This window comes from Nipponia nippon, unplaced genomic scaffold (genome assembly GCF_047370975.1).
Source record: "Nipponia nippon isolate SJK-2023a ecotype South Korea unplaced genomic scaffold, ASM4737097v1 scaffold_5, whole genome shotgun sequence".
Lineage (NCBI taxonomy): Eukaryota > Metazoa > Chordata > Aves > Pelecaniformes > Threskiornithidae > Nipponia > Nipponia nippon.
This window is the reverse complement of record NW_028262369.1, coordinates 58,631,667-58,659,017: the sequence shown is the minus strand read 5'-3', so window position 1 is coordinate 58,659,017 and position 27,351 is coordinate 58,631,667. Positions and strand designations below refer to the sequence as shown.

Here is a 27,351-nt window from a genome sequence, read left to right as displayed (position 1 = left end):
CCCTGAATATTAACTGATGTTTCAGGTCTTTTCTGACTTTTTCTATACGTAGTAGTGGGGACTGTGGCAGCCTCAGGATGTAACCTCTCGGCAAGGACCAACTCACCAAGCAGTGAGACAGTAATGCTGAGAACTGGCTTTTGTGCATTGAGGTGGCTTTCACACCATGGGGCATTGAATCTTTCCCTTCCCCAGCTCTCTCTCCATGATCAAACAAGTGTCCAGCCCTATATCTCTCAAGTCAGAAAACACAAGAGCCATTATTCTTAGTATTGGGGATTTATTTATAGGGCTGGGGTTTGGGTCTTTACCTGAACATCATTTACAAAGAGTAAATCAGTTGGGTTTTATAAACAATGCTTACAAAGGTCTCATCACCTAACAGGTAAGCTCCAGATAAAGCACTCCGCCTGATGGGGAACTTGGGTGAAACACCAGTGGCTTTACAACCACTTCCCTGCCAAAACCTTAATTGAGTTCAGGGTATTGTAAACACACATAAAACCCATTTAAGATGTGCGTATAGCTTGGCTTTTGTGACACGTATTGTCAGTGTATAGCATTTGCCTCTTCTGTAACAACAGCTGTACAAAGATTTCAAAGTGCTTGATAAACCTGACAGTCTTACACTAGAGCAAATGGTTCTCCTAAAGCTCTTGAAGCAAAGTCTTATGAAATCCCTATATATCTCCATTGCATATAGAGGTAAAAAAAAAAAATGTCCTCTCTACACCAAAATGTGGAAGCCAGGAGCCTTGGACTTCACACTAATATCTTCCCAACTGACTGAAGCACTCCTATACAAATTATTTTTAACAACCAATTCTTAATGAAAGGCAGAAATTGTATCAGTGGAACAACCCTCACATGGTGCTAGTTTAAAGGAACACTATTATTTCTTGACTGAAAGTCAGCAATTATTTTAGTGAAATTTAAGATGTTCTCTGATCCTTCTGGTCTGGAGCAGAGGCCTTATCTCCTACCACTGGTTTCATCGGCTAGTGGGATTTTGATTTGGTTGGCTTTCTTGTTCTTCCCTTCTTACAGCAGCACCTGCGGCAGCAGAACAGGCAGCACTTCAGAGAAATGAAGAGGGAGAGAAGTACCACGCTGAGGAGGAAGGCGATGACATCCAGGGAGTGGTACTGGATCCAGTTCAAGTCGTGAGCAGCAGGTCGCAGGTGTGGGGCCCCTTTGTGTCTCATTACAAACTCCACCCAGTGCACGGCCAGGTCCAGGGGGTGGATGGGTCTGTCGAGGTGAAGGTCAGAGAGACGCTTGATGTTTTCTTTGTACCTGCCAAGAAAAGATGTTTGGTGTTTTCAATGACTTGTGCTGCTGAGGCTGAGTTCCCAGAAAATAAGGATGCAGTGTCAGTTATCTGATGGCCCACTGGAGGCTTCTCTGGTGGTGTTTCCTCAACACCACCACCCCATGAGAAGGATAATGGCAAAGTTATGGGCCTAGAAAAGTGCTGCTTTCAATGACAAAAAAGGAGGGAAAGGTAGGAGGAAAAGAAAAAAACAGAAAACGCTTAGTTTGAGCTGTCAGCAAAATATCTGGGGTGAAGGTATCTGGCTGAAATGTGAGACTGGGTGTAGAGAAGTCATCCAGCTGAATATCAAGATGCATTATTGTTATTATTACTGTTATTGTTATTATTGCTATAAGAACAGTGGTTAGGAAACAATGGCAATAAAGTGCTGTTTTTCAGAAACGTGATGGGGAAGAGGATGCCAAGGACTGAGAGGCCGTAGTGACAACAGAGAATGGGAGCGGGGAAGAGGAGGGTATGTCTTAAAGCTCCCCTTAGCTGTGATGCCTTAAAACACCTTGGGCATGTTGACTGCAATACTACAATGCCTAGCATGGTTCCCTGCACCACCTCAGCGTATCCGCGTGTATTCCTCCTGCTCTGTGCTGCAATTGTCCAGCATTGCTGAGCCAGGCAGCAGCTGATTGTGCTCATACAGCTCCTTATGAGCACTGGGCGGGGGGGGAAATGTCTGACAAAACTGGTCTGTAACATAGTGAGTGAGTAGACCCTGCAGCTGGGAGGCAATGCTTCCTGATGCAGTACAGCCTCTGGACTATACTGAGGCGCTGCTACTTGTCTCCTTCCTCCTGCTGCTGTGCAGACAGCATCTCTGGGCAACCCTCATGCAAAGAAAACCAGCCAGACAGCTGAGCCTTTCAACCTTTTCAGGCTCCCCACTGACTCATGTCACCACTGATTTGGGAAACAAAAGCAGTTTGCCACATCTCCCTTCACTGATTGCCTTATCTACCACATTGTGTCAAAGCCCTCGACATCACTGCCTGGTGAATTTGGCTTTAAGCAGGTGACACATCTTTTGTCAACTTGATTTCTTCTATTGCACTTATACCCCATCTTCTCTGATACCTGCATCCTCTCGTATCAGCCAGTTCTTGTTACCTAATGATTATAATCCCAGGCAGTGAGAAGGACAGTGCTGTTACAGGGACAGGATGAGGTTAACCCAGGGCAAGCATCAGCATCTCAGTGATGTAACTTTGATATAAGAAGGCATATAAGAACAGATTAGTATTCTGTTAAGCTGGAAGCTAGAGTGCTGGTGTTGTTACACAACAGTAGAAGGAGAAAGGCTGTGCTTCTATTACTGACTTTTTATCATTAATAACTGCTTTCAGGGCAACGGATATGTCCTTCGAAGTCATTTCGAGTATATTCAGTGTCAGTCCTGCTCCCCGTGACTCTACTCGCTTGGCGTTGTCCATCTGGTCTCCAAATAAAGGCATTAGTACCATTGGCACCGCATTGCATATGCCCTCATAAACACCGTGTGAGCCTCCATGGGTGATAAAGGCACGAGTCTTAGGGTGAGCTGTGAAGGAAAGAAAGATTTGGTTAGCTATTTGATTTGTTAATTGACAGTAACACATCCTTGGGGACACACTTGCACTAAAATGGCACTGGGAGGTATAAATCAAGAACTTCGGGCTGTCATGTACATCATTATCTATGGACAGACTTAGGGCTGCAGAGAACAGGACATTACAGGGGACTGAATGAACCTTGCGTTGTACAGCTCTGTCTTGGTTTGAGTAATCTCTGGAGAGCCCTGGATAATCCTCCAAAGCTTCTCAGATTTTAGGATGAAATCAGAGCCAAGTGAAGTTAAAGAGCATGCTACCATTGCTTGCTTTTTTTACCATGTCTTCCATTTGCTGGTTTTGCAGATCTCCCACAGCCGAGCCCTGTTGTCTAATCAACAAATGCACTCCTGGCAGTAGCACGTACAATTTTACCAGTTGAAAAGCCCAATGACCTGTCTGGAAACGCTCACTTGGGGACCTTAAATTTTCTTTTCAGTCCAGTAGACAAAAACATGACAAAAACCCGTGTCTGGGTGTTGAGACTGGCTAGTTAGAGATAAAGACCCCCCATTTTTGACCGTAAGGGTAGCCAAGTGTTGGATCACCTTTCCAAACAGTGTCGTTTCATAATTCAGCAATTTTTAAGTTGCAATCATCAGCTAAGTGTCTAAAAGATGAGCTCTGGTTCAAACAGCAAAGGCTGTAAGTCAGTCCCATGACCCACAGTGATACAGGGAGTCAGCGTGGATGATGCTAATGGGGCCTTACAACAGCACTCTCAGATTAAAACAAACACACTGGTATCACTCAAGGTATCTCAGACCTACCTAGAAGATCATTCTGTGGCAGCCATTTGACTAGCTTGACGTTCTTTGGCAGGTTGGGGGGCACCTGTCCTGTGTATCGCCACAAAACCTTTCAGGAGAAGTAAACACAATGTTAGTTCTCAGCAACCGACCTCTTGCTGCTCCTCAGTGGGTTTGAAAAGCACAGCTAAAAACATCTGTGTTGCACAAGACCCGTTTCGTTGTACAGTGCAGCTGGTGTGATAGTTTCTTCTGGCACCAGGGAGCAGGAGAAAGAAGGGAGGATCAAGCACGCTGAAAGACGAAGGTAATCATATACTGTATTTGAAAACAGTCTTGAATTGCTGTGCTGGAAGGGGAAGAGGGAAACCATACCGTTTGAGGGACTGATCCCAAGGCATCTGCAATTTCTATGGCTTTCTTCATAGGAATCTCAGAGACCATGGAGCCCAGCGAGAAGACAACAATGCCATGTTCTCCAGAGGCATTCACAATAGCTTCAAATTCCTGCCAACACAAAGCACATCCTCAGTCAAAGTGCCTTCCATGTCATACACTGTAATTTCTGTCATGTTCCCACGAAACTATCTGGAAAGGCAATAAAATGAACAGTCAACACAACAAAATTATGATCAGAAAAATTAGTTATCTGCATGAAAATGAGTCCCAGGGGAAAAAAATAGGCACAAGTGGATGAACAAAGTTATCAAAGTGCATGAGTATTTGTAGAATTGAAGCCTGAACCGAGATTCAGTATGGACATGGGAAAAAAATTTACTTTAAAACAGTCATGTAGCAAAGCCTGCCTGCTCGAAGTCATCGGTTTCTGTGCATAAAAAAGATGCTGTACCAATTAAGGAGATCAATTCATCATCATACTTTTCCTGGCAACCAATCCCCAGGTGAATACATTGTGGTTTATTTTCACATTTATTGCAAGTCAGATGCTCTGGCTTCAGAGTTGATGCTCTTTTCAAACCATGCAGCTGCAAGAGAGAATTAAGATATTGAAAATTGTTCTGACAGCAGATAGCTCTAATTTCTAATATCTGGATTTATTGGGTCTGCTTTGAGTATGATAATGTTGAACTGCTGCCCATTTTTATCTGTTTTGTTTGATTTAAATAAAAGAAGGACTAGGAGATCTGTCACTGGAATCCAAGAACAAAAGGATTCCAATGAAGCATAAAAAAAGCTGAAGGCTGGAGCAAAAATCCTGTGCCATAGAAAAATATTTGGTAAAGCCAGGGAAGGAAAGACAAAACTGGAGGGAATTGCTGCAGGCATCAGAGTTAAATGAGTGGAATAAAATGAACTAAATGTTCCTGTAAGTCTGGCAATTGAAATGTTATCTCTAGGGTCTGAGGGGATAACTGAAATTGACCCTCTTATTTTACGCTCTGTTATGTATTTTTGTGGCTGACCAGAGTGCCGTGGCCCTTCGCTTGGACTGGGTCCCAAACAGAAGGCGCCATCAAAGGTTTGCTGATAGCTGCACCCTGAACAGCAGACCTGATGCTCTCCTGGGCACAAACAAGGTGAAATGTAACTCTCATTTCAGGGCTTGGTTCTGTCTTACCAGATTTCTCTGAAGACACGCCCTCCATTAAGGTGTCGTAGATGTCTGGTTGGGAACTCAGGCCTCAGTTCTGTATAAACTCGCCGACATTTGGGAACTGCAAAATCCTCCCCAGACTACAAATGTGCTTTTAGTACAAAATTCTTCGGCAGTTCCTGATGCAGTGGAACAGATATGGCTATTTCAGGGCGTATTTAGCCCTATCTATTTTCTGTGGGACTAGTCACATCAGTTTTACTCTGTTCTTTAAATGTTTTTGTGTGCCAAGGTCTGACTTTCTGCTCAGAAATGCAGCTACCATTATGAAACTTTTTGCAGCCCTATTTTGGGAATAGGTGGGTTATTTTACTAAAGTCTTTTTAACCAGCAGCTGCCTATATTGGTGGGTGCTACACACAACCTTTATGAAATACCTGCAGTAGACGCTCATTGAAAAATAAGAGAAAGCACTAAGAAACAGGGGGATTTCTTAGTGGACAGTGGCAGATATCCCATATTTAGGAAGATTGGCATAGTTCAAGCGAAATACAGTTGCAGTCCAGATCTGTGACAGAGTATTTTACACAAAAGAAGCAGATCTCTTGCTGCTTCACTGGATGGTGGGGATTTCATTCAGGTCTGCCACTGTCTGAAATTCCTGCAGAAATGGTCCTCTGCTCAAGGGCAGAGGACTAGGATGATTTGGCCTGCTGCATTACCCTAGCTAGCACCAAGTCTTGTAAACAGGTATACAAAACAAAATTACTGGAAGTAAGCAGCCAGAAAATACTGGGGGGAAAAAACATGGAAAAGCCCAGCTTTGTATGTATGCTTGTCTGGGACACAAAGTAACGTACTCATCAATGCACAAGGGATGCAGAGGTACAAAGTGCTTTTCTAGCCACTGCCACTTCACTCGTTCACCTGTTATTATTTGTTACGGCCAGGAGCTCCATCCCATGGTGAGAGCAAACAGTGCAGCCATAGCTAAACTAAGGAAAAAAGGTAACTAACCTGTGGCAATGCTTTTTCCTGAGTGCAGCTTATGCCTCCAATCAAGACCATATTAGGCATTAGAGGCCTGGGGTACTCAAACACAAAGTCATATTTCATGAGCCAAATAGATGCATGGCTGAACAGCTCAAGCACCGTTGCCTCTTGTTGGAGGAATTCCTTGATCAAATGATCATACGGTGAATAAAGAAAGCTGCAAGCCAGGGAACTGCTCAGGCTAGCTATGAGATTGCCTGCACGCTGAAGGAAGGCCATGCGGTCCGTGTAGCGAGTAAAGAACCTAGGAATGTAAGAAGGAGGATTTGGACAGAGGGTAGCATGGAAGTCTAGGCTGCATGGCAGTCCCCGTACGAAGTACACAGAAGGTATGGAGAGATGTTCAGCCACTATCTGTCCACACGGAAAAAAAGGATCCATAAAGACAGCATCAAATTTGCTTTCTTCAAGGTATTTGATCAGCTCTTTGTTAGACAGAAGATGTTTGCAGGAATCAAAGAACATGGTTGTAATATTTGCCATTTTTGAGAATTTTTCCAAGAAGGGTTGATGTGTGAAACTCCTATAGCCCAGCTTTTTAAATTCGGCCTCCACATACTCCCGGGTGTAAGGCACAGAGTATGTTTTCATGGTGTAACGCACCGACGAATCTATCCGTAAATTTATCTCTGGCGCAACCACCACGATTTCATGTCCCTTCTGTCTGAGCCGCTCCACAACCAGGCGCATGCTGAGCCAGTGGCTGCCATCAATAGGTACAACCAAAAGCTTTCCACCTTCAGAAAACGTCCAGGGGAGCAGGAAAAACACAACCCAGGAGGCAAGAGAATTAAATCCTGGATTTGAAGAAGCCATTTTCCTTGTGCTGTCAGCAAAGTTTTAAATGGCTGCAAAACTATTGCAGAGAACAAGGAGTGAATCATGGGGTACTCTGCACTTTAATCTTAACTAAGGAAAGTGTTTAATTTTTAACAGACTGTATGTTTGTGGGCAGAAATGAGGGTAATTTTTAACTGTGGGTAGAGGTTGGGATCATCATCTGTGCACACGGTGAAGGCTTTAAGCAACTGAGCACTGCAAGGTAAAGTTGAATGCTTGAATTAATACTAGAGGATTCAAATGCTTGAGGAAGAAGTGTCAAGCAATTGGCCATGTGTCACACTGAAAGGCTGAGCAGAGTTATGAATGGGAGGTAACACCTGACTAAGCAATCACTATCTTATTAACATCCAGTTAATGATTAATTCCCTGCCTTGAGTCTGCTCAGCTGATTGGACACAAAACTCAGAACAGAAGTCTGACCTTTGGATTACCTTGTGGTCTCAGAGTCTAAACAAGCAGCAATAATTGACAGAGATTTGATACACAGTGGGTTGATAAGCTTTATCTTCAGATTTGTTTCTGTATTGTACCAGTTATCAGAGTGAAAGCCCTGAGTCTACAGTAGTAAATGTGATGCAAGCTTAGCAATAACTTCGGCTGTTACAACACCACTGCGGTCTGAAAAACAGAATAAATGACTGACATCTGCACTGTTTGCACAGCCCACTAGGGAGATTTAAACAAGCTAGGGAGGGAGGGTAGATAGATAGTTACAATCCTGAAGGCTTCTTTTTTCTAATCATCCTCTCATATGCTATCTTACACTGCTTCTTACACAAATTCAGAGGCAAAAGAGCTCCCTCTACCATCTTTGGTTTTGGGGTGCTCATCCACATTATCAATCTCTATGGCACACTATAAGTGCCTGGATACATACACAGAGTTAGTTCCACATTTCCATTTTTCATCCAATCAAGTCTCCTGCAATTAATCAGTATTCCACAGCTGTTAGGGATATTAAATTGTATGACCTAGAATTATTTTGTCATTTATCTAGATATAGCATACGTGCTATGATTGTCTAGTATTATGGTGTTATGCTTACAACAAGCTAAGCTATACCTAGGCAGCTACATAGCTTCGACAACTTCACCTATGCTCTCCTGGAGAGAAACTCTTCCACTGCTTGCAGTGCAAGTCTTGTGATCATCTAACAGAGCCTGAGATTCCTACATCCAAATCATGCCATCCTGGTATTCGATCATGTATTGGCTCAAGCACAATACTACTATAGGAAGCACTTAAAAAAGCAAATCTTCAATAAGTGCTAATAAATGCTGTAATACTCTCAACATAAACAATGACAAACCTTTGATAATGGCTTCTTCTGCTCACAGTTGATGCCTCCAATATAGACCATATTTGGCATTATTGGGTGCGGATACTCAAAACCAAAATCGTGTCTCATCAGCCAAATGGATGCTTTGCTAAAACAGTTCCAGTACTGTTACTTCTCTGTGAAGAAACTCAGAAGCTAAGTTCTCATATTTTACATAAAACAGATGATAGCAAAACAAATGCTTTGAAAACCCAACCAGGAGTTTCTTCACACGCTCCATAAATGTCATGTGATCTGAACGGGACATGAAAGACCTCGGCGTGTAAGAAAAAGGACTGGGACACTGGGTGGCTTTGTAGTCTAAGGTACATGAAGACCACGCATGAAGTACACTGAAGGGAGAGAGATACTCAGCAACAATTGGTCCACAGGGCAACACAGGATCCATCATAATGGCATGAAATTTGCTGTCATGGAGGTACTTCATTAGTTCTTCATCATATAAGAGATGCTGACAAGTAGAAGAGAACGTGTTGGTCAGTTCTGATATATCGCTGAGTAAAATTGCAAATTTTTCTAGAAAGGGAGGGTTATCAAAACTTTTTCACTGGTGGAATGGTAGTATCTATCCACAAACTCCTGTGTGTAAGGCACAGAGTATGTTTTGATGGTGAAAGATTGTGAGCTTTTCATGAGCAAAGTGGCATCAGGAATGACCACAACAATTTCGTGCCCCCTCTCCCAGAGTTTCTCCAGAACCATATGCATGCTCAGCCAGTGACTTCCATCCTGAGGCACGACCAAGAGCTTCCCACCTTCTGCCAAACTCCAGAAAGAAAGAAAAAGAACAAGCCCAGCATATATCTGGTACCTCCACATAACTGTCATGGGACTGTTGGCAGGAAAAGAAATGAATTGTTCCTTCTGACTTCTTCCAAGCAGTATATGAAAGCAAAAAATAGTTGTACTTCATTTATAACTTGATGGTCTTTAATCATTACCTCTACAAAATGTTTACTAAGACAGGTTGTTGGAGTTCAAAGATCACATTTTAAATGGTGATAAAAGCATTGATAAGAGTACTATCAAGGGATCTAAAGCAAGAAGCATTTCCATGCATTTAAGTTCTCTTAAATGATTCAGAACAATTAGCTGGGTCTTTGATTAGCAGAGGTAGCAGTTGTCTGTAGAGGGATTTTTCTGGGTCAGGGTTGTTTCAAGTGAGTCACTGTGCACTTGACTGTCCTGTGCCAGATTCAAGTCAGGAATCAACTTTTATGGCCACTGAGCTTCTCTAGAGAGCTTATAATACAAGAAGTTTGTTGTACTATTGACATGAAAGACCTAAACCTCCAACTTCCTTTCTTAAACCTTTGCTTGGAGTTCACACATGATGTTTTACATGGTAAGCAGAAGCAGGCACGCCAGGCAGTGGTGTCACCAAAGTTTGGGTAACATATTAACCAAACACCTTTTTATATAAACAGTGATGCAGCAGAATATGCAGTTCTTGCTCAAGAGGGGCCATGAGAGTTCGTAGGTGAGTGGCTTGAGGCCAAATGTCTTTTTGAAAGCAATGATGCAGCAGAATATGTGGTCCTTGGTCAAGAGGGGCCATAAGAGTTCCTAGGTGAGAGGCTACGGGCCAAACATTTTTGAAAGTTCTTAATAATAGCTACTTCTCAAAAGAAGTTAAGTCCACACTTGTGTCCTGTGCTTACCAGAAGAAGGGGAGAACAGAGTTTGTGAGCTGCTTCTGCATGTGCTATGATAAGATTTTTAAGGGGGGCGGGTGGGGGCAAGCAAGCAAACAAAAACCATGTTAGAAGTCCTGTTCTCTCTAACACTCGACTGCAGCCTGCAGCCTACAGCTACTCAATGGGGAGTAACAATGATGACAGAGCCAAACTTTTCTGGGTAGCAGTAAATAGTATAATCAGGGCCACAAATGGCAGTTTGAGAGATTCGGACTGAACATTTGGAAAAAGTTTTTTACCTCTGAGGTTTTGAAGGTTGGCCTGTATAACAGTATGGCTGACATGATCTGATGTGGAAGAAAGTCCCACTCCAAGGACTTGTTTAGATATCCAAATTAGGTTGATTTGAATGGGATTTAAGTGCCTAATTATTCTTGAGAACCTGGGTTGAAGCTGCAGCAAATGATGCAATGGAAACCTAGTGGGTAGATGGGTGAATGAAATAGGCACGTATAAACAAAGCAATGTCCTTAGACAGGGAGAACATGCAAAGGCACATGAAAACTTTCAAGATAAACCTAGAAAAGCAGATATCTGCGGTTTGTGCTTAGAAGTGCCTGACGAAGCAGATCTCATCTGCCATTAAGGCATATTTCATGGAAAGGGAAAAGGTGAATGCCAAAAGTTTGCAAGTTTACAAAAGCAAAGTAAGATACAGGAATGGTAGCTGAACAAGAGCAATTGCTGACTGGAGAAGAGAGACTGGTTTAGATCTCCAACCAAGCACACCTGATCAGAGAGAGCTCTGAACAGTTTCTTCATGCTGTGCAGCAGCCTGGAAGAGTTGTCTTGGAGCAGGTAGGAGTGATGGGAAATCTCGTTCATGAAATGGCTACCTTTGATGGCTACCTTTGCCAAAGGTACCTGAGTGTGATAAGCACATTCCAGGGCTAATACTAAGGGTGTCCTAAAAGGTTTATTTTGATAGCAGGTTCTCCACGTGGCGTGTTAAAAAAAATGATTCTCATAAGCCAGCAAGGAGTGTAACGTCTAAGGAAACTGCATTAAAGAGGAAGGAGTTTCAGACAGCAATACAGTACATACATACCTACATCAATTCTGCAGCCTGTTTAAGCAAAACTTTCTCTAGCTGACAGTCAGGTGATATTAAAGACGAGAAACTAAAGGAGGTGGACAGAAGGTACCCTCATGTGCCAGAGAGTTAGCTGCAGTATCTATGTGTGCATTTTCACGTTTCAGCAATAAAGAGGAAAAGATCTCATGTAACAAGGCGATGCAGCATTACATATGCCCTAAGGTGGCAGTATAGACTCAGGTAGTTAACCCGGAGTTGCAGATGTACTGTTACCCTATGCTAACATATAACAGGCCCTCAAATCTCATATTTGATATATAGTCACTCCCATGTAGTCTTTAAGTTCTGCTAACGTTTCAGCCAAATGTGTATTATCTGAGTAACACTGATATATAATGCTATAAAACAACATTAAAGAGGTAAAAAAAAAAAACCCAAACCACCTTAAGGCTAATGGCGCATTCAAAAGAGTTTAAAAGTTTTGTCACTGGATTTTGAGCAACACACAAACACCATTTCACGTGTATATGTGTCCAGAGACTGAAGTCCACTAGCGGAACAGCAAGTTCAGCCCATTCCAAAGGCAAGGGTGAAAAGAGGTATCTATCAGGAGAAAGTAAAGCTAAAGTACAGAGTTGAATGCCATGGTTGTATGTGGGAAAAGGTACAGCAAATATCTCCAGTTAGGGGAACCCATGATTACCTTGTTTGTAATTTTACAAATCCTAGCAGTCAAAATGTACCTCTTATTAACCACCCAAATCCTTTTTAAATTCATGGGTTTTTATCTACAAAAAAAAATATCTGCTGGTGTTGAGAGGCATTTATTTTTTTTGTGCATGGTGTGAAAAAGTACTGCCGTTCGTTTGCTTTAAGTTTGCTGCCACCTCATTTCAGTGTTAGTCATAGGTCAAGTATTGAGAGAAACTGTGTATCAGTTCTCCTCTCACCTTTGCTACACTTTTCAGGATTTTATAGACCTCTGTCACAGATGCTCTGTCATAGCTCTTTTCATAGGTGTAGCTATATGGTTCATTCCATCTCTGCTTTTCTAAACTGAATGCCAAGTTTGAATCCTCTTAAAAGTGCTTTATTTTTACTGTGTGAGATTCAGCTTTTTCTGAAAAATAAGTCCTATTTCACTGTTTTGCAAAGTCAATATCTGAAAAACTTACTTAACAGGAATAGTTATTTCTAAAAATAGAAGCTATGATATTACTCTGCAAACCACAAAACATATTTGAACACACATGAAATAAATCTGAAATAAATCCAACATTAATTTTATAAGAATAAAGTAACCTAACTTATACTTTATTTTTATGATGCCAGTTGATACTTTAAATAAGGAGCATCACTGGCCTGGGAGTGCCACTGCAACAAGAATGCCACAAGCTGGAGAAATGGGCCAACAAGAGTGTCATGAAAGTCAGCAAAGGCAAAAGCAAAGTTCTGCTGCTGGGATGGGATAACTCTATGCCACAGGACAGGCTGCACTCCAGCTGGACAGACAGCAGCTCTGCAGAAAATGACCCAGGGACCTTGTGGACGAAATGTTGAATATAAGTCAGCAGTATGCTTTTGCAGCCACAGAGGCAATAGCATCCTGGGCTATGTGAGCAAGAGTGCAGCCAGCAGATTGAGAGAGGTGATCCTTCTCTGCTGTTCGGCACTTGGGAGATATCTGAAGACACATAGCATTTTGAGCTCTCCACTACCAGAAAGACATTGATGTGCTCGAGCAAGTCCAGAAAAAGCCAAGAAGATGGTTAGGAACTGGGGACTATGATGTACAAAAAGGGGCTGAGAAAGATGAGCTTGCTCAGGATTCAGAAGAGGCGGCTAACAGGAGATCTTATTGCTGTCTTTAACTACCTTAACTACCATAAAGAAGACAAAGCTCTATTCTGCAGAGAGATTGACAGTGACAGGAAAAGAGGCAACAGACACAAGCTGCAACATGGAAAATTCAAATTGGATATAATAATAAATTGAATATAGTAAAGTGTTTTCAGTCTAAGGGTCATAGGAGAAACTCAAAACTTGAGAAGACAGAATGGAACAACCTGAACTAACTGGACTTGCTTTGACTAGGAGGTTGGCTGAGAGGCCTGCAAATGACCTTCCAACCTAAGTATTTTATGAGTCTATGACAATTCAAAACATAGAGAATCCTTCTTTAAAGAAAAAAAGACAGGAGCGTAGAGGAAATCAGCAAATACAAGATGGACCACAAGATGAGCAAAGGTCTCCTCAAATGAAAGCCTACCTTGCACCACATCAACAGTCCTGAGCAAAAAGGCCCTGAGCAACCTGCTCTAATGTCAAAGCTGGCTTTGAGCAGAGGCACATGACCAATGGGGAGTTTCCCAGAGCTAAATTCATTTACAACACTTTCTCCATTTTTATACTGTGATTTTTGGATGCCTTCACAGAAAGGAGTACTGGCACCTCTTTGCAAAGCAAAAGCAGTTTGAAATCCTTTTACCCACAGTAAGAGACCTTTCTAACAAAACCTGTATTACAACTTCTCAGAGTATGTAAAGGCCTGCAAGAATGACAAGAAAAAACAGAGTATGACCCACCTGGGTTAGCTTCTTGTGAGCACAGTTTACTCCACTAACTATGATCATGTTGGGCATCAATGGTCTTGGATAGTGTAAAACAAAGTCTAGCTTCATGAGCCAAATGGAAGCCTGGCGTAAGAGATCCGGCACAGTCACGTCCCGCTGAAGGAACTCAGAAGCCAGTTTTGCATATGGTTGAAAGAAAAAATCACAGAGAAAATAATATGGGATGTCAAAGATTAGATTCTTCACCCGCTGGAGAAAGTTCATGTGGTCTGTAAGGTCTGTAAATGTCCTGGGGACATAAGAAGGGGGATTGGGACATTGAGTGGCTTCAAATTCTAAACCACATGGCATTTGCTGCAAAAAAAACACGGAAGGGACTGAAAGATGTTCAGCCAGTATCTGCCCGCACGGTACTAGTGGATCTGTAAAGACAGCATCAAACTTGCTCTCCTCAAGATATCTGACAAGCTCTTCGTTGTATAGTAAGTGTGTACAGGTAGACAGGAACATGGCAGAAGCATTTTTCAATCCTTCATATGTTTTAACAAATCTTTCCAGAAAAGATCCTTCTTCAAATACACCCTGGCTAGTTCTCCAGAAAATGCGATCCATCTCTTCCTTCGTGAAAGGGACTGGGTACATTTTCATAACAAAATTCTTTGTTGGCTTTATGTATAAATTTATCTCAGGTGCGACAACAACTATTTCATGTCCCTTCTGCCTGAGACCATCCAACACGTCCCGCATGCTGAGCCAATGACTCCCATCCAGCGGCACCACCAGCAGCTTCCCACCAGCAGCCAAACTGAGCACAGACAGGAGCAGAGGCAGCACCACCATGAGTTGCGGATAAGCACTAACCATCGGGGCCATTTCTGCAGAAATCTGGTGAGTGCTGCCCAGAAAGAAAACCACCGGCAGCACTGAAGCAATAGCACCGGCTCTGCGCTTTTAAGCAATCTGTGCTACAACATAACTTCTGATCCTTCAAGGTATTTGTTATGTGGTAAATGTATAATCATTCATTTGATAAAAGGCTACATAACAAGTACTAAGTTCAGCTAACTCCACAGGTTGGTGGTATGTGGTGAATAGCACCGAATAACCCCCATCTATTTCTGCTAGAAAAGCTTTGACAGCTCTACTGCCTTTGAGCAGGATCTGCCAAGCCATCATAGCCCCTTCAGCCTCATTGAAATTGATTTTGTTCTCGGATCTCACATAGCCATCACCAAGGTGAAATCTTCTGAGGCCTGCCTGTAAACAGAGACGGTACTTCTTAGCCTGAGAGTCTACAACCTGCAACATTCCTGCTGATTCCAGCTTTGGAAATACCCATGTGAACAAGCAGAGAAATTAATTGACAAAGAAAGAAGTGGTAAGGTAGCAAGGGTGCCCCAGGACAGAAGCCTGATGTGCATTTCTCCATAAATACCAGACCCCACTACAGCCATTTGCAAAGTTGTATGGATTATACCTAACTGCAAGGCTTTGACAGCCCCTCAGACTTGCCTGCTGCTCATCCATCACTCCCTAAGGGAGAGAGTACCAAGTTACTCAGTGCTACACAAAATGGCTTCAAATATGTGTAATGAAAAGGCATCAACTGAGCATACTTTATAAGTGAAAAGGTATAGCTGCTACACAGAAAATGGAAAGTGAGGAAGAAAGTGAGAGAAAAATAATTTCTTTCACAAGTATTTGCCTAACTCACCCTAAACAGGAACTTCATTCCTATCTGCAATACAAAATCCCACCCTTATAAAGGCAGAAGTCTATCAGAGCAAGAATTAAAAACAGAGCATGACCCACCTGAGGTAGCTTCTTGTGAGCACAGTTTACTCCTCCAATGAAAACTATGTTGGGCATCAAAGGTCGTGGATAATCTAACACAAAATCGAACCTCATGAGCCAAATGGAAGCCTGGCGTAAGAGATCTGGCACAGTCACATCCCGCTGAAGGAACTCAGAAGCCAGTTTTGCATATGGTTGAAAGAAAAAATCACAAAGAAAATAATTTGGGATGTCAAAGATTAGATTCTTCACCCGCTGGAGAAAGTTCATGCGGTCTGTAAGGTCTGTAAATATCCTGGGGACATAAGAAGGAGGATTGGGACATTGAGTGGCTTCAAATTCTAAACCACATGGTGTTCCTCGCAAAAAGAACACAGAAGGGACTGAAAGATGCTCAGCCAGTATCTGCCCACAGGGTACTACAGGGTCTGTAAGAATAGCATCAAACTTGCTCTCCTCAAGATATCGGACAAGCTCTTTGTTGTACAGTAAGTGTGCACAGCTGGAGATTGACAAATCAGAGAGTCTTTTCATACTTTGGTATACTTTAAGAAATCTTTCCAGAAAAGATCCTTCTTCAAGTATCTCTCGTACAAATGCCTGGAAATTTTCATCCACCTCTTCCTGCGTGAAAGGGATTGGGTACATTTTCATAACAAAATTCTTTGTTGGCTTTATGTATAGATTTATCTCAGGTGCAACGACAACTATTTCATGTCCCTTCTGCCTGAGACCATCCAACACGTCCCGCATGCTGAGCCAATGACTCCCATCCAGCGGCACCACCAGCAGCTTCCCACCAGCAGCCAAACTGAGCACAGACAGGAGCAGAGGCAGCACCGCCATGAGTTGCGGATGAGCGCTAACCATCGGGGCCATTTCTGCAGAAATCTGGTGAGTGCTGCCCAGAAAGAAAACCACCGGCAGCACTGAAGCAATAGCACCGGCTCTGCGCTTTTAAGCAATCTGTGCTACAACATAACTTCTGATCCTTCAAGGTATTTGTTATGTGGTAAATGTATAATCATTCATTTGATAAAAGGCTGCATAATAAGCATTAATTCTAGCCAAGTCCACAGGTGGGTGGTGTGTGGTGGATAGCACTGGATAACCCCCATCTGTTTCTAGCAGGGGAACAGTAAAGAGTGTCCCAGAAAGGAGGCAGAGGTGGTTCTGGGTGGGACTGCACTTCTGATAGCTGCTCCCTGGCTGAAACTTTTGCAAGTGCAGGACATGTGTCACACCCACATCACCACTCAGCCTAGCAGAGGCTGCTCCCTCCTGCTGGGCAAGACCTGTCCCCTCTGTCTCTTTGAAGAGTCATCTCTAGGAGGCCTGTGGCCCCATAGCAGATCTGGAAGAGCTGTTTAAGATGGTTTCTAGTCTGAGAAGATTGATGAAGATGGAAGCATGATGCCAAGTTTGTCTGCAGGACACATCACCCACACTAAGTGGTACTTGCAGTGTCTGAGACCTGCCTCAGGGGATAGAGGGGTTGGCTTTGTGATCTCAGAGACAGAGCAGAGATGTCTGAACACTCTTTGAGAGGGACTTTCCACGAAACAACTCAGGGCCTAATTCTGGCCTCTTTTTTGTCACTGGCAAATCTTGCATGGTGTCCAGCAGCGGTGGAGTTGCATGAATGCTCAGGTGGCAAATTACAGTGTGCATGAGGATGTCTGTAAGATGCCACAGCCATCTCCGCCACTTGGAGATGGGTGGAATTGCCACACAGGCTTGGTGGCCTCACCCCACAGTTCACAAGTCCTAAATAATATGACTGAAGAGAAAGCCAGGGCACCAAAAAGAATAGCACAACTCTCTAGGCTCTCCCACAGAGCAGCAGAGAAGGCTCTCCAGTAAGAACTGCGTGCATTGCTATCTTTTATGTCCAAGGCACCCAAAGCACATGCCACATCTGAAAGGTTAGCATAATCACCAAGGCTGCATCCATCCCCTCAGTGCTGCTCATGCTGTGCTGGATGTGTCAAAGCAGACCTGCTCCATGGCTCCATTCATTAGGACTGGTTTTTTGAGCCTGGAAAGAGCTTTTAAGGTTTTGTGGGCCATTCCATGGGAGCTGCTCATAAGATGAATCCAGCACTTTGTCCTACTGTCCAGAAACACTGGCAATCCCATTTGCTGGTGGATAAAATGTCCCATCACAGACCTTCACTAGAAAAGCCTAGAGTTTCTCTTCAACTGAGCATACTTTATAAATGAAAAGATACAGCTGCCTACACAGAAAATGGAAAGTGAGGAAGAAAGTGAGAGAAAAAGAATTTCTTAATTTCCTGTGAAAAAGAATGGATACTTCCATCCACCTCTTCCTTTGTGAAGGGTATTGGATACATTTTCATAATTCACTGATGGTTTTATATGTATGTTTATTTCAGGTGCAACAATGATCATTTCATGTCCCTTCTGCCTGAGACCATCCAACACGTCCCGCATGCTGAGCCAATGACTCCCATCCAGCGGCACCACCAGCAGCTTCCCACCAGCAGCCAAACTGAGCACAGACAGGAGCAGAGGCAGCACCGCCATGAGTTGCGGATGAGCACTAACCATCGGGGCCATTTCTGCAGAAATCTGGTGAGTGCTGCCCAGAACATATATTCCCAACTCCATGTTTTTAAGCTATCTGTGCTGTGCTTTCTTGGGATGATCTTTAGACTTATTTGCTGTGTGGTAAATGTATAATCATAGGTATGGCAAAGACGGAATAAGAGGTGTTAAAGTGCAGCCGATTTGGCAGGCAGCAATCAGAGCAGCAGCTAGACTAGCAAACATCCACCTCTTTGCACTGGAGGACACTGGGATTTAAGGAAATGAGGGATCCTTCAACAAGTGATCTTCTCAAAAGTGCTGATTAACAGATCATTAATTTTCCAAACAAGAATTTTGAGTATAAGAAAATTCCTCCCCTCCTGCCAATCCAAATAATTTTCTATTTGTAAAAGAATAGAAAAATATTAATGCTTCACATGGGAAATGGTCTATTTTCTTTATCAGTTTTATATCTTGACATTGTAATGAAAAAGGAAATTTGGCTATCAAAGTTCATTTCCCTGAAAGGCCTCTTTTTGGAAGGATGAAGTAGGGGCTGGAAGGAGGAAGGACAAGGGCATGTTTTTTGCCAGATATATTTAAAACTGGATTAGCCACTCAGAAATACCCTTCTAGAGCAGCCTGGGAAGAGCATGCCCCAGGGCTATCAAAGCAAACAATACTAATGCATAGACAGCATTTGCAGACAATCAGCCCTAATAATGAAAATTATTGCACAGAAGTAATTTTGACCATACAGTAATTTACTGTGAATGTTGATAATATGCACCAGAATTTTTTTAAGGACATTTACCAAACTACTGCAGCTCTAGGTACACCTTTTGCAGGGAAACTTTTCAGAAGGCAGTGTAAGCTCTTGCAGATGCTCCGTGCTGGCTAGCAGCTACATAAACCTCCAACGGTTTTGCAGAAAATTTTGTAAGGAATCCATGAGGTGAAAGGATAAGCCTAGACTGACAAAGCAACCAGAACATTACCTGACTGACACTTTATTTCTAAATTATGAAAGGATGGTTCTATTAACCAAAAAGATTCATTGTTTTTAAAAATCAGTTGTGACAGTAAAAGAAATAGTTTCAGGTAATAATACCGATCTGGCAAATACAATCAGCAGACCTGCCTGGTAAGACAGAGATCACCCTCACTGGTGGGTATGTGCCGTGAGAGTGCAGTGATAAACTACTTCCACCTAGCCCAAAGAAAACATCTGTGTAAGCAAAAATGCTTAGGTCCTGCTCATGCTATAGAAGAGTACCTGCAAGAGTGGGAGAGAATTAAAATCAACCCAGTTTTTCACCTGTTTTCTTTGTCTTTACAGTATACCTTACTGCATGCATAAAACCCACAAACTCATGTATACAATTATATATACACAGAGCATTTGCAAACAGCATTTTCCCTTCAAACCTTAATGTATTTTATCAAGGAAATCACTGACCTGAGACAATGGCTTTCTCTTTCCACAGTTTATACCTCCAATGAAAACTATGTTGGGCATCACTGGCATGGGATACTCAAAAACAAAATCCATTCTTTTAAGCCAAATGGATCCATGGCTTAAGAGCTCCTTCATTGTTACTGGTCTGTGGAGAACATCTGAGGCCAGAAGTTCAAATGGCAAATAGGCGAAATTGCAAAGAAAGGATTCTGATGACTTGAGAAATAAGTTTTCCACGCGCTGGATAAACGTCATGTGGTCTGAATTGTCTGTAAATGTTCTTGGAACGTAGGAAGGGGGGTCTGGACACTGGGTAGCCTGCAAATCAAAACTGCAGGGGAGTCCCCGTAAAAAGAAAACAGATGGGATAGAGAGACGCAGAGCCAGTATTTGTCCACATGGTACAACAGGATCCGTGAGAACAGCATCAAATTTACTCCCTTCAAGATATTGCATCAGATCGTTATTGTGCAGTAAACTGGTACAGGAGGAGATGTAGAGACTGGAGATGACTTGAACTTTTTCATAAAGCGCAGTAATTCTTTGAAGAAAAGGTCTTCTCTCAAAAAGATCATTAACAAATGAAAGCATGCTTGCTCCCAGTTCTTCCCTAGTTACAGGCACTGGATATGTTTTGAGAGTGTAATATTCAGATGCCTTCACGTTCAAGTTTACTTCTGGTGCAACGACAACAATTTTGTGCTCTTTCTGGCTGAGGGCCACCAGCACTGAGCGCATGCTGAGCCAGTGACTCCCATCCATTGGCACCACCAACAGCTTTCCACCATCAGCCAAGCAAAATAGAGACAGGAAAACCAAAACCCCCGCAGAAACTAAGTAACTGTATTTACTTACATAAGCCATGTTCCTAGAAATCCAAAGTCTGGTCATCTGCCCTGACCTAACAGATTTTAAGTAGACCCACAGCCCCCTGCCAGATTCTCACATTCCCCCTTAACGATCCGGCTTTTCCAGCAAAACCAGTCACCAGTAACCATTCAAGGCATTGATGAATCATTTAAGGAACGCGATAAATCAACTTGGGTTGGGCAGAACTGGGCTTGGTATCTGAGGCTCCCTTGGGATGGGTCCTTTCTGATTGATTCCCTATGCTGATTGATATTAGATTGAAAATAAAATCAGACTTTGCAAAAACAAAATCCCAAGTCTTTGAATAGTGCTGGCACTTGGAAGTAGCTGGGCTTGCTGAAAGCAGGTGTTAAAATGCTTTCTTGCTTTCCTTCTTTTCTTTCTTTCTTTTTGATAAGCATTTTACAGCTGTTCTGGAATGCTTGTCAAATTTATGTTTAAATCAAATTATAAAATTATGCCACCATACAGCACGATATCTGTGCAAATCCTACGGAGGAGGCTCTGTGATTTACATACAGCTCAGCACTAGGGCCAGGTACAACACCAGGTACAAATGTATTACAATAAGCAACACTGCAGCAGAGGCTTGCATCAGCGAAGGAAAACCACGGAATCTGTGCTGTCATGCACGACAATTTTTTGTTCTCATCCTGACCTACCTCTCTGTGCCTCCCTCAATCATTTTCTTCTTCCAGAAGCAATAGTAAGGAAAAGCCACTCAGTTCCCCTTGTACCTAATTAAATACAGGAAAGCCAGGACAGAAGTAGCCAGTAACAGCTCTCTTGTTTCAGACCAGGAATTGATGTTAAATGGTAAGAGGTGGTGGCATTACTTCAGATGAAAAACTAAAAGTAAGATACCATGTCTGGGCAGTTAACAAGTACTTGTGATAAACTTTCAATCCGCAGGATTATATCTTGCTGTTAGGTGTAACTGTATGATCCAGAGGCATAGTCGGAACACAACAAGAAATCATGACTGAAGAAATCAGTACTTCTGCAATAAATATTGCTGCCGGACTATGATCTTTAGCCCCTGAGCAAAATGAGAGTGAGAGTGAGCCTTGTCTTCAGAGGAGAGTCTGATTTTAAGCTGGAGCTGCCGCATGGCCTTGCCTGCAGGCAGGATTCGTCTCGGTCTCCCTGCTTTCCCAGAGGATCTGCCTGGGTTTGTCCCTGAGGAGCCATTAAGCAGCTCTGATGGACAGAACAGATAGGAAAAAGCACTACCCTGATAAAAGTGGCCATGTGGGAGGTTGATGGCAATTTGAAAGAGACTTTTGTGAAAAAGCAAGATCTGAACACTAGCAGCTCAACAGAAATAAACAGTACTTTCAATGGGCAGCATCAGGTGAAGTACCAGGAGGAGTAAAGCAAAGCCCGAGGGCAGTTAAGGTTGGCTCTGGGGAAGATGTGCCAGGCTTGTAAAATGCAAATCTATTTTCTTGTGAAGCTTCACTCATTCATGTTCACAAAGGCCTATGTATTTGGGGGAAGACTAAGAGGAAGACTAAGAGTGGTGATAGGCAGGAGGAATCCATTACTTAAGACTCAGGGAAAGCTGGCAAGTGAAAAAAGTTCAAGGGAAGAATAGAGGAGAGTCTGTTTATTTTTAAGTAACATTCACAAAGGATAAACCTTTATCCTTTCTAGGAAACACTGTGATTTATTGCTGAAACGGCTGGATGACATTAACTACAGATTCATCATCTGCTGAGGAGAGCTGTCTCCTCCTATCTCTCCGTTTCCACTTAATCTCTGGCTTCACATGAGGCTGTTCTACTTACAGCACAAGCAAGCAAGAATATACATCACATGCAGCAACAAGCTGATGTACATCATGAGCACCACCAAGCTAACATACATCACATGCATGCCTTTATCAAGTACTTTTTAGACCACAGATGCCCAAGCAACCACCCATCAACATTTCCCTACCCAAACTGGATGTCTTCTAAAAATGCAGTTAATAATTCAGCTGTCTATTTTTTGTGATGGAAGCTGTTGTTAGACCAAAACCTTCACCACAAAATATTAGCCTTCGACTCAAAACCAAGACTGCTGTGACAGAAAAGAGCACATGATGCCATTGCATATAACACAGTGAGTTATTTTTCTGACTGGATAAGCAGCTAATGCTCTTGAAGAAATATTCTGCTGCCTCTTACGTGAGGCAAAGAATTTTTGGAAGACCCATTATAATTCACCTGCCCTTTTTGCATTAATTCCTGGGTGAGGTGGTGCTTGTGTACCTGACTTCAGCTGAAATTAAACACAGCATAGCAAAATCCCCATGTAGGGCAGACCCAAGGAAAGGAGGTGAAATCACATCATGTTCTCCTGGTCAACTGTACCACTCTGTTTTTCATGTGGATTGGCTGTACAGAAAGCATTAATCTAAATTATCTCTTCAGGTAAGAAATGTCCATATCAAACACACTATTAGACCTCACCCAGATCATGCAGGTGTATGACTGCCAGAACTTTTCCCTTGTTATACCTTTCCCAGCCAGTCACTGACCTGAGATAATGGTTTCTTCTGTCCGCAGTTTATGCCTCCAATGAAAATCATATTGGGCATTACAGGCATGGGATAGTCAAAGACAAAGTCAAGTCTCTTCAGCCAAACGGATCCATGACTTAAAAGCTGTGTAATTGTCATTGGCTTTTGGAGAAAGTCTGAAGCCAGGCTTTCAAATGATGAAAAGATCATACTGCAGGTGAAAGACTCTGAAAGGCTGATCAGGAAATTCCTCACTCTCTGAGGGAACGTCATATGATCTGTATTGAGTGAGAACATTCGTGGGACATAGGATGGTGGGTCCGGACTCTGAGCAGCGTGAATGTCTATAGCACATGGGACACCCCGCAAGAAGAAAACAGTAGGGATAGAAAAGTGCAAAGCAATTATCTGTCCACAGGGTGTCAGAGGATCTGTAAAAATGGCATCAAATTTACTTTCTTTGATATATTTCATCATCTCTTTGTTGTACAGTAAGGAACTGCAGAAAGCTTGAAACATGGCAGAGCTCTTTCTGAAATGATCCCAGGTATTCAAAAATCTCGTTAGGAAGGGCTCTTCGCTAAAAGAGTTTGCACTAAGTGAGCGCAGAAGTTCTTCCATCTCTTCCTTTTTGAAAGGTACAGAATATGTTTTCAGTTCATACATCCCCGAGGAATCTATCAGCATTTTGCTGTCTGGTGCGATGACAACTATTTCATGCCCTCTCTTGCTCAGCTCAGCCAACACGTTCTTCATACTCAGCCAGTGGCTGCCCTCCATTGGGATCACCAGCAGTTTCCCAGCAGTGGCAGGACTCAGGCAGCACAAGAAGGGGAGCAGCACTGCCACCAGCATGTTGCAAGTTGGACAGATAGGACACCCATGCATGAGAGAGGCCAGGGGCGATTTGCAAGCTTTTGTAGCTATGCTCCACCTATGCAAACACACCACTTGGCAATGCTTTCTAATGATACCTCTGCCCTTTTGACTTACCTCACATTTCAGGTGTTCATAAGTTTGCATGCAACAGAAGTCACGGTAGGTGATTAATGATTATGAAAGGTTGAGATGAGGTTTGTACTTCAAAAGCGGGTTTGCGTGAGCATGAGAAAGGTGTGTCTCCTATGATACACTTCACTCTCCCAAGCTAAGACTACAGCTCAGTGCCTCAGCCTTCTCTTCTTCTTCTCATAGTAGGACCACAGCCGCATGACATTTCTTATCATCAGCAACCCAGCAACCTTTACTGACATTTACTGACAGTATGCTCTAAGGTACATGGGAATCCATGAAAGAAATGCATCCACAGAGTGGATGGACAGAAACACTGCTGGGATTAACCCACATGGTAGTACTAGGTCTATAAAGAGTGCACCAAAATTACACGTTTCCATCTAGCATTGGAGTCCCCTGTGCCACTGAAGGCTGTAAGAGTTGTCACAGAGTGTAGTAATTTGGTATTTTTTTAATAAGCTTTTTCTTTTCTAATGAAACTGAGGCAAGTAATACAGTGAAACATAACTTATAGTAAAGATAAATATGAAAAGTCAATGTTGAAGTACCTGGGGTTTGGTTCTTTTTTGTTTTAATAAGCAAAACCAGTTGGTACAATTGAGAAAAAAATTTTTTTTTCATTGATGCAAGCCTGCTTTTTTTGACGATAAGCAGCCAACAGAAAATCTTTCCCCATCTCTACGTATAACTTCCATCTAACCCCTTATCCTATTGGGTATAAAACTAAGTTGCAAAACCACAGTTCACCGTTGTACCTCAGATAACATAGACCAACAACAGGTTTCTAGTTCATGAACTCATGAGTTCATGGCCCATGTCAGTTCAGTTCACGACTGAAACAGTTCATGAACTCTGTGGGGCCAGGTCCTTCTTGGTTGTAAATTGCTGGGGTTTTAAATGTTGGTGATAACCTCTCACCATAAAAGTTTATAAGTAGGTGCCTTTGGGATACAATTTGCTCCTCCAGGGCATTCAGGGCTCTAAATCACTGGTGGAGCTTTCTTTCACATGCAGTTTCTGCATGCTTATTTTCAAGCCTGGTGGGAAAGCTTTGACCTTATTGAGAACCTGCCCTCCAAAAAGAGCAGCCAACTCCATCACCCACACTGTCCCCATATCGGTAGTTTACAACATAGGATTAACTTAATGGGAATTTTCAAATGGCTCAGGAGAAGGTGATGCACAGAAACAGACCTGTTGCTCATAACCTCTGAAAAGGCTGTCAAATGAACACTCGAAGAAGATGCGTTCAAGCTAGATTGACAGATGAAGACAGACAGTCATGCATGTCCCACATGGGGCATTTACAGACATTTGCTTGAGTCTTTAATATCTGATCAGCAATCTTTCCCACTCCTGACTCCATGTCCTTTTGAAAGACCCCATGTGAGCAACTGCTACTCCTTTTCCTTCATTCGAACATACATAACCAGTTAGAGTGAACCAAGTCGCACTAGAGACTGAGAGTCCTGCTCAGAGGACTGGCCCTGCCACTTCCAACATAAGCACTAAACATACTTATCTGGACAAAAGGGGAGGATATTAGGGCTTTATTCTACACTAGTCTGTTTCAGGGTTACTCACAATTTGCAATACTGGAATATCACTTTCCTGCTTTCCATCTGCTATAGAATATACTGTACTTGATTCAGAGACCTGGTTGGTAACCAGAAACCTGAATGGGAATTTACAGAAGACATCCACACCCAGAAAAGCTTAAAACCTAACTAAATAGCCTATGAAAGAAGGGGAAGATACATTTTAAAATGGCTTTCTTTTGTGGGTTAGTTATTGACACCTTGACATAACGGGAAAGATGTAAATGAATCAATATCTGGCAGATAGACATGACAGAAAAAGAACTGATGAATAGCTAAAATCTTAAGTCCTATAACCTTCAATGTCTATGAAAGGAGAATGGGTATACAGAACTAGGGATGGACAGTCCATGAGACAGCTGGAAAGGGAGGACACCATGGGGCAGACAGAGAGCAGACTGTGCTTATGGATGTTCTTCAGGCTATTTCAGAGCAATATAACCAAGTCCTCCGAGCCTGGCTTTGGTTGGAGGGACAGCTCTAATGGAGATGGACATGGCATAAGAAACTTAGACGAAATGGAAGCTACCAAGTCTGCCTCCTGTTGGGAAGGAAAGTTTGCAACTCACCAAAATTCAGGTAAGCTTCAGTTCAACAGAACAGCTTATCATTTGCATAAAAGTTACATGTCAATTAAATTCTCATATCTGGTAAGACTTTAAGTTTGCCAGGATATGATTTAATCTAAATGCTGGATACTACGAAATAACATTTCTGCATCATGCAGGATTTCTCATTAGCTTTCTACCTTTAAATACAAAGGTGTTGTCAGTTAGGTTTTGATGTAAGGATGCTTAAACATTTGTGTTCTTGTCTTTTCAATAAAAATAAAATAAGATTTTATACCTGAGACAGTTTTTCCTTCTGATCACAGTTTATCCCTCCAATAAAAACCATGTTTGGCATCACTGGTCTCGGGAACTCAAACACAAAATCATATCTCATTAGCCAAACAGATCCACGGCTTAGAAGGTCTGTAGTTGTCACTTTCTTTTGAAAAATCTCATATGCAAGTTCTTCAAATTGAGCAAATATAGGCTTACAGTAAATGAACTCCAGCATACGGACCAACATGTTCTTCACGCGCTGAGCAAATGTCATGCTATCTGAATTATTTAGGAAGAGTCTGGGGACATAGGAAGGAGGGTTTGGACACTGGGTAGCTTCAGAATCCATACCACAAGGAAACCCCCGCAAGAAGTAGACAGAAGGAACAGAAAGATACTCAGCAATTACCGGTCCGCACATCAGAATTGGATCCGTGAAAACCACATCAAATTTGCTCTCTCTCAAATACTGCATCATGTCTTTGTTGTGCAAAAGGCTCTTACAGTTGGTGAAAAAGAACCTGAAAATTTCTAATATGCTTTGATACATTGTAATAATAATATTCAAAACAGATTGTTCCATAAAATGAGCATTAACGAATGACTTGAGCGCAACAGCTAAATGTTCCTCTGCGTAAGGTATTGGATATACTTTCACTGTATAATTCTGAGGCTCCTTTGGCTTCATATACAAACTTGTTGATGGTACAACCACAACAACTTCATGTCCATTTTGCTGGAGTTTCCCAACCACTGGGCGCATGCTGAGCCAGTGACTTCCATCCTGAGGTATCACCAGGATCTTTCCACCTTCAGCAAAGATTAAAGATGTCAGAAGAAGAAACATCCAAGTACGTTGGTAAAAACAATGAAACGGAAGAGCCATTTTGGTGGAAGTAAACTAAAGAGTTCTGCTCCGGAGGCATCTGACACAGTCCTTTATATGAAGGTCCATGCAAGCTTTAACTTTTC

General features: G+C 42.5%; 2 protein-coding genes and 1 pseudogene across 8 annotated transcripts in view; all 3 read right to left on the bottom strand.

The window, feature by feature from the left end:
- Positions 1-266: 266 nt before the first annotated feature.
- The window catches only part of LOC104010044 (UDP-glucuronosyltransferase 1A1), a 34,806-nt gene continuing 7,721 nt past the window's right edge, over positions 267-27,351 (bottom strand). The window contains exons 1-5 of one of the 5 annotated variants that reach the window (XM_087730634.1): positions 19,565-20,573; positions 4,041-4,172; positions 3,687-3,774; positions 2,648-2,867; positions 267-1,296 (exon numbers count right to left, since the gene is read on the bottom strand). In XM_087730634.1, coding sequence (XP_087586760.1) covers positions 999-1,296; positions 2,648-2,867; positions 3,687-3,774; positions 4,041-4,172; positions 19,565-20,455 — 1,629 coding nt within the window. In that variant the 5' untranslated portion in view covers positions 20,456-20,573 and the 3' untranslated portion in view covers positions 267-998. Of the gene's footprint in view, positions 1,297-2,647; positions 2,868-3,686; positions 3,775-4,040; positions 4,173-6,237; positions 7,141-8,425; positions 8,501-13,773; positions 15,196-19,564; positions 20,574-27,351 lie in introns of those variants that run through there. The other 4 variants (XM_087730635.1, XM_087730633.1, XM_009462116.2 and 1 more) reach the window with 4 other exon arrangements.
- On the bottom strand, positions 4,120-27,351 carry LOC104010281 (UDP-glucuronosyltransferase 1A6-like). 3 transcript variants are annotated; one of them, XM_087730637.1, is made up of 3 exons: positions 26,399-27,351; positions 4,516-4,651; positions 4,196-4,253 (listed from the first exon to the last, which is right to left on the bottom strand). In XM_087730637.1, the coding sequence occupies exons 1-3, from the start codon at positions 27,263-27,265 to the stop codon at positions 4,234-4,236; spliced, it is 1,023 nt and encodes a 340-aa protein (XP_087586763.1). In that variant the 5' UTR covers positions 27,266-27,351; the 3' UTR covers positions 4,196-4,233. The 3 variants fall into 3 exon arrangements, with proteins under 3 accessions (XP_087586766.1, XP_087586763.1, XP_087586764.1); XM_087730640.1 differs by lacking the exon at positions 4,516-4,651 and having other exon boundaries at positions 4,120-4,253; positions 26,399-27,346; XM_087730638.1 differs by lacking the exons at positions 4,196-4,253; positions 4,516-4,651 and adding an exon at positions 15,684-15,850 and having other exon boundaries at positions 26,399-27,347.
- LOC148052275 (UDP-glucuronosyltransferase 1A1 pseudogene) lies at positions 20,774-26,390 on the bottom strand (annotated as a pseudogene).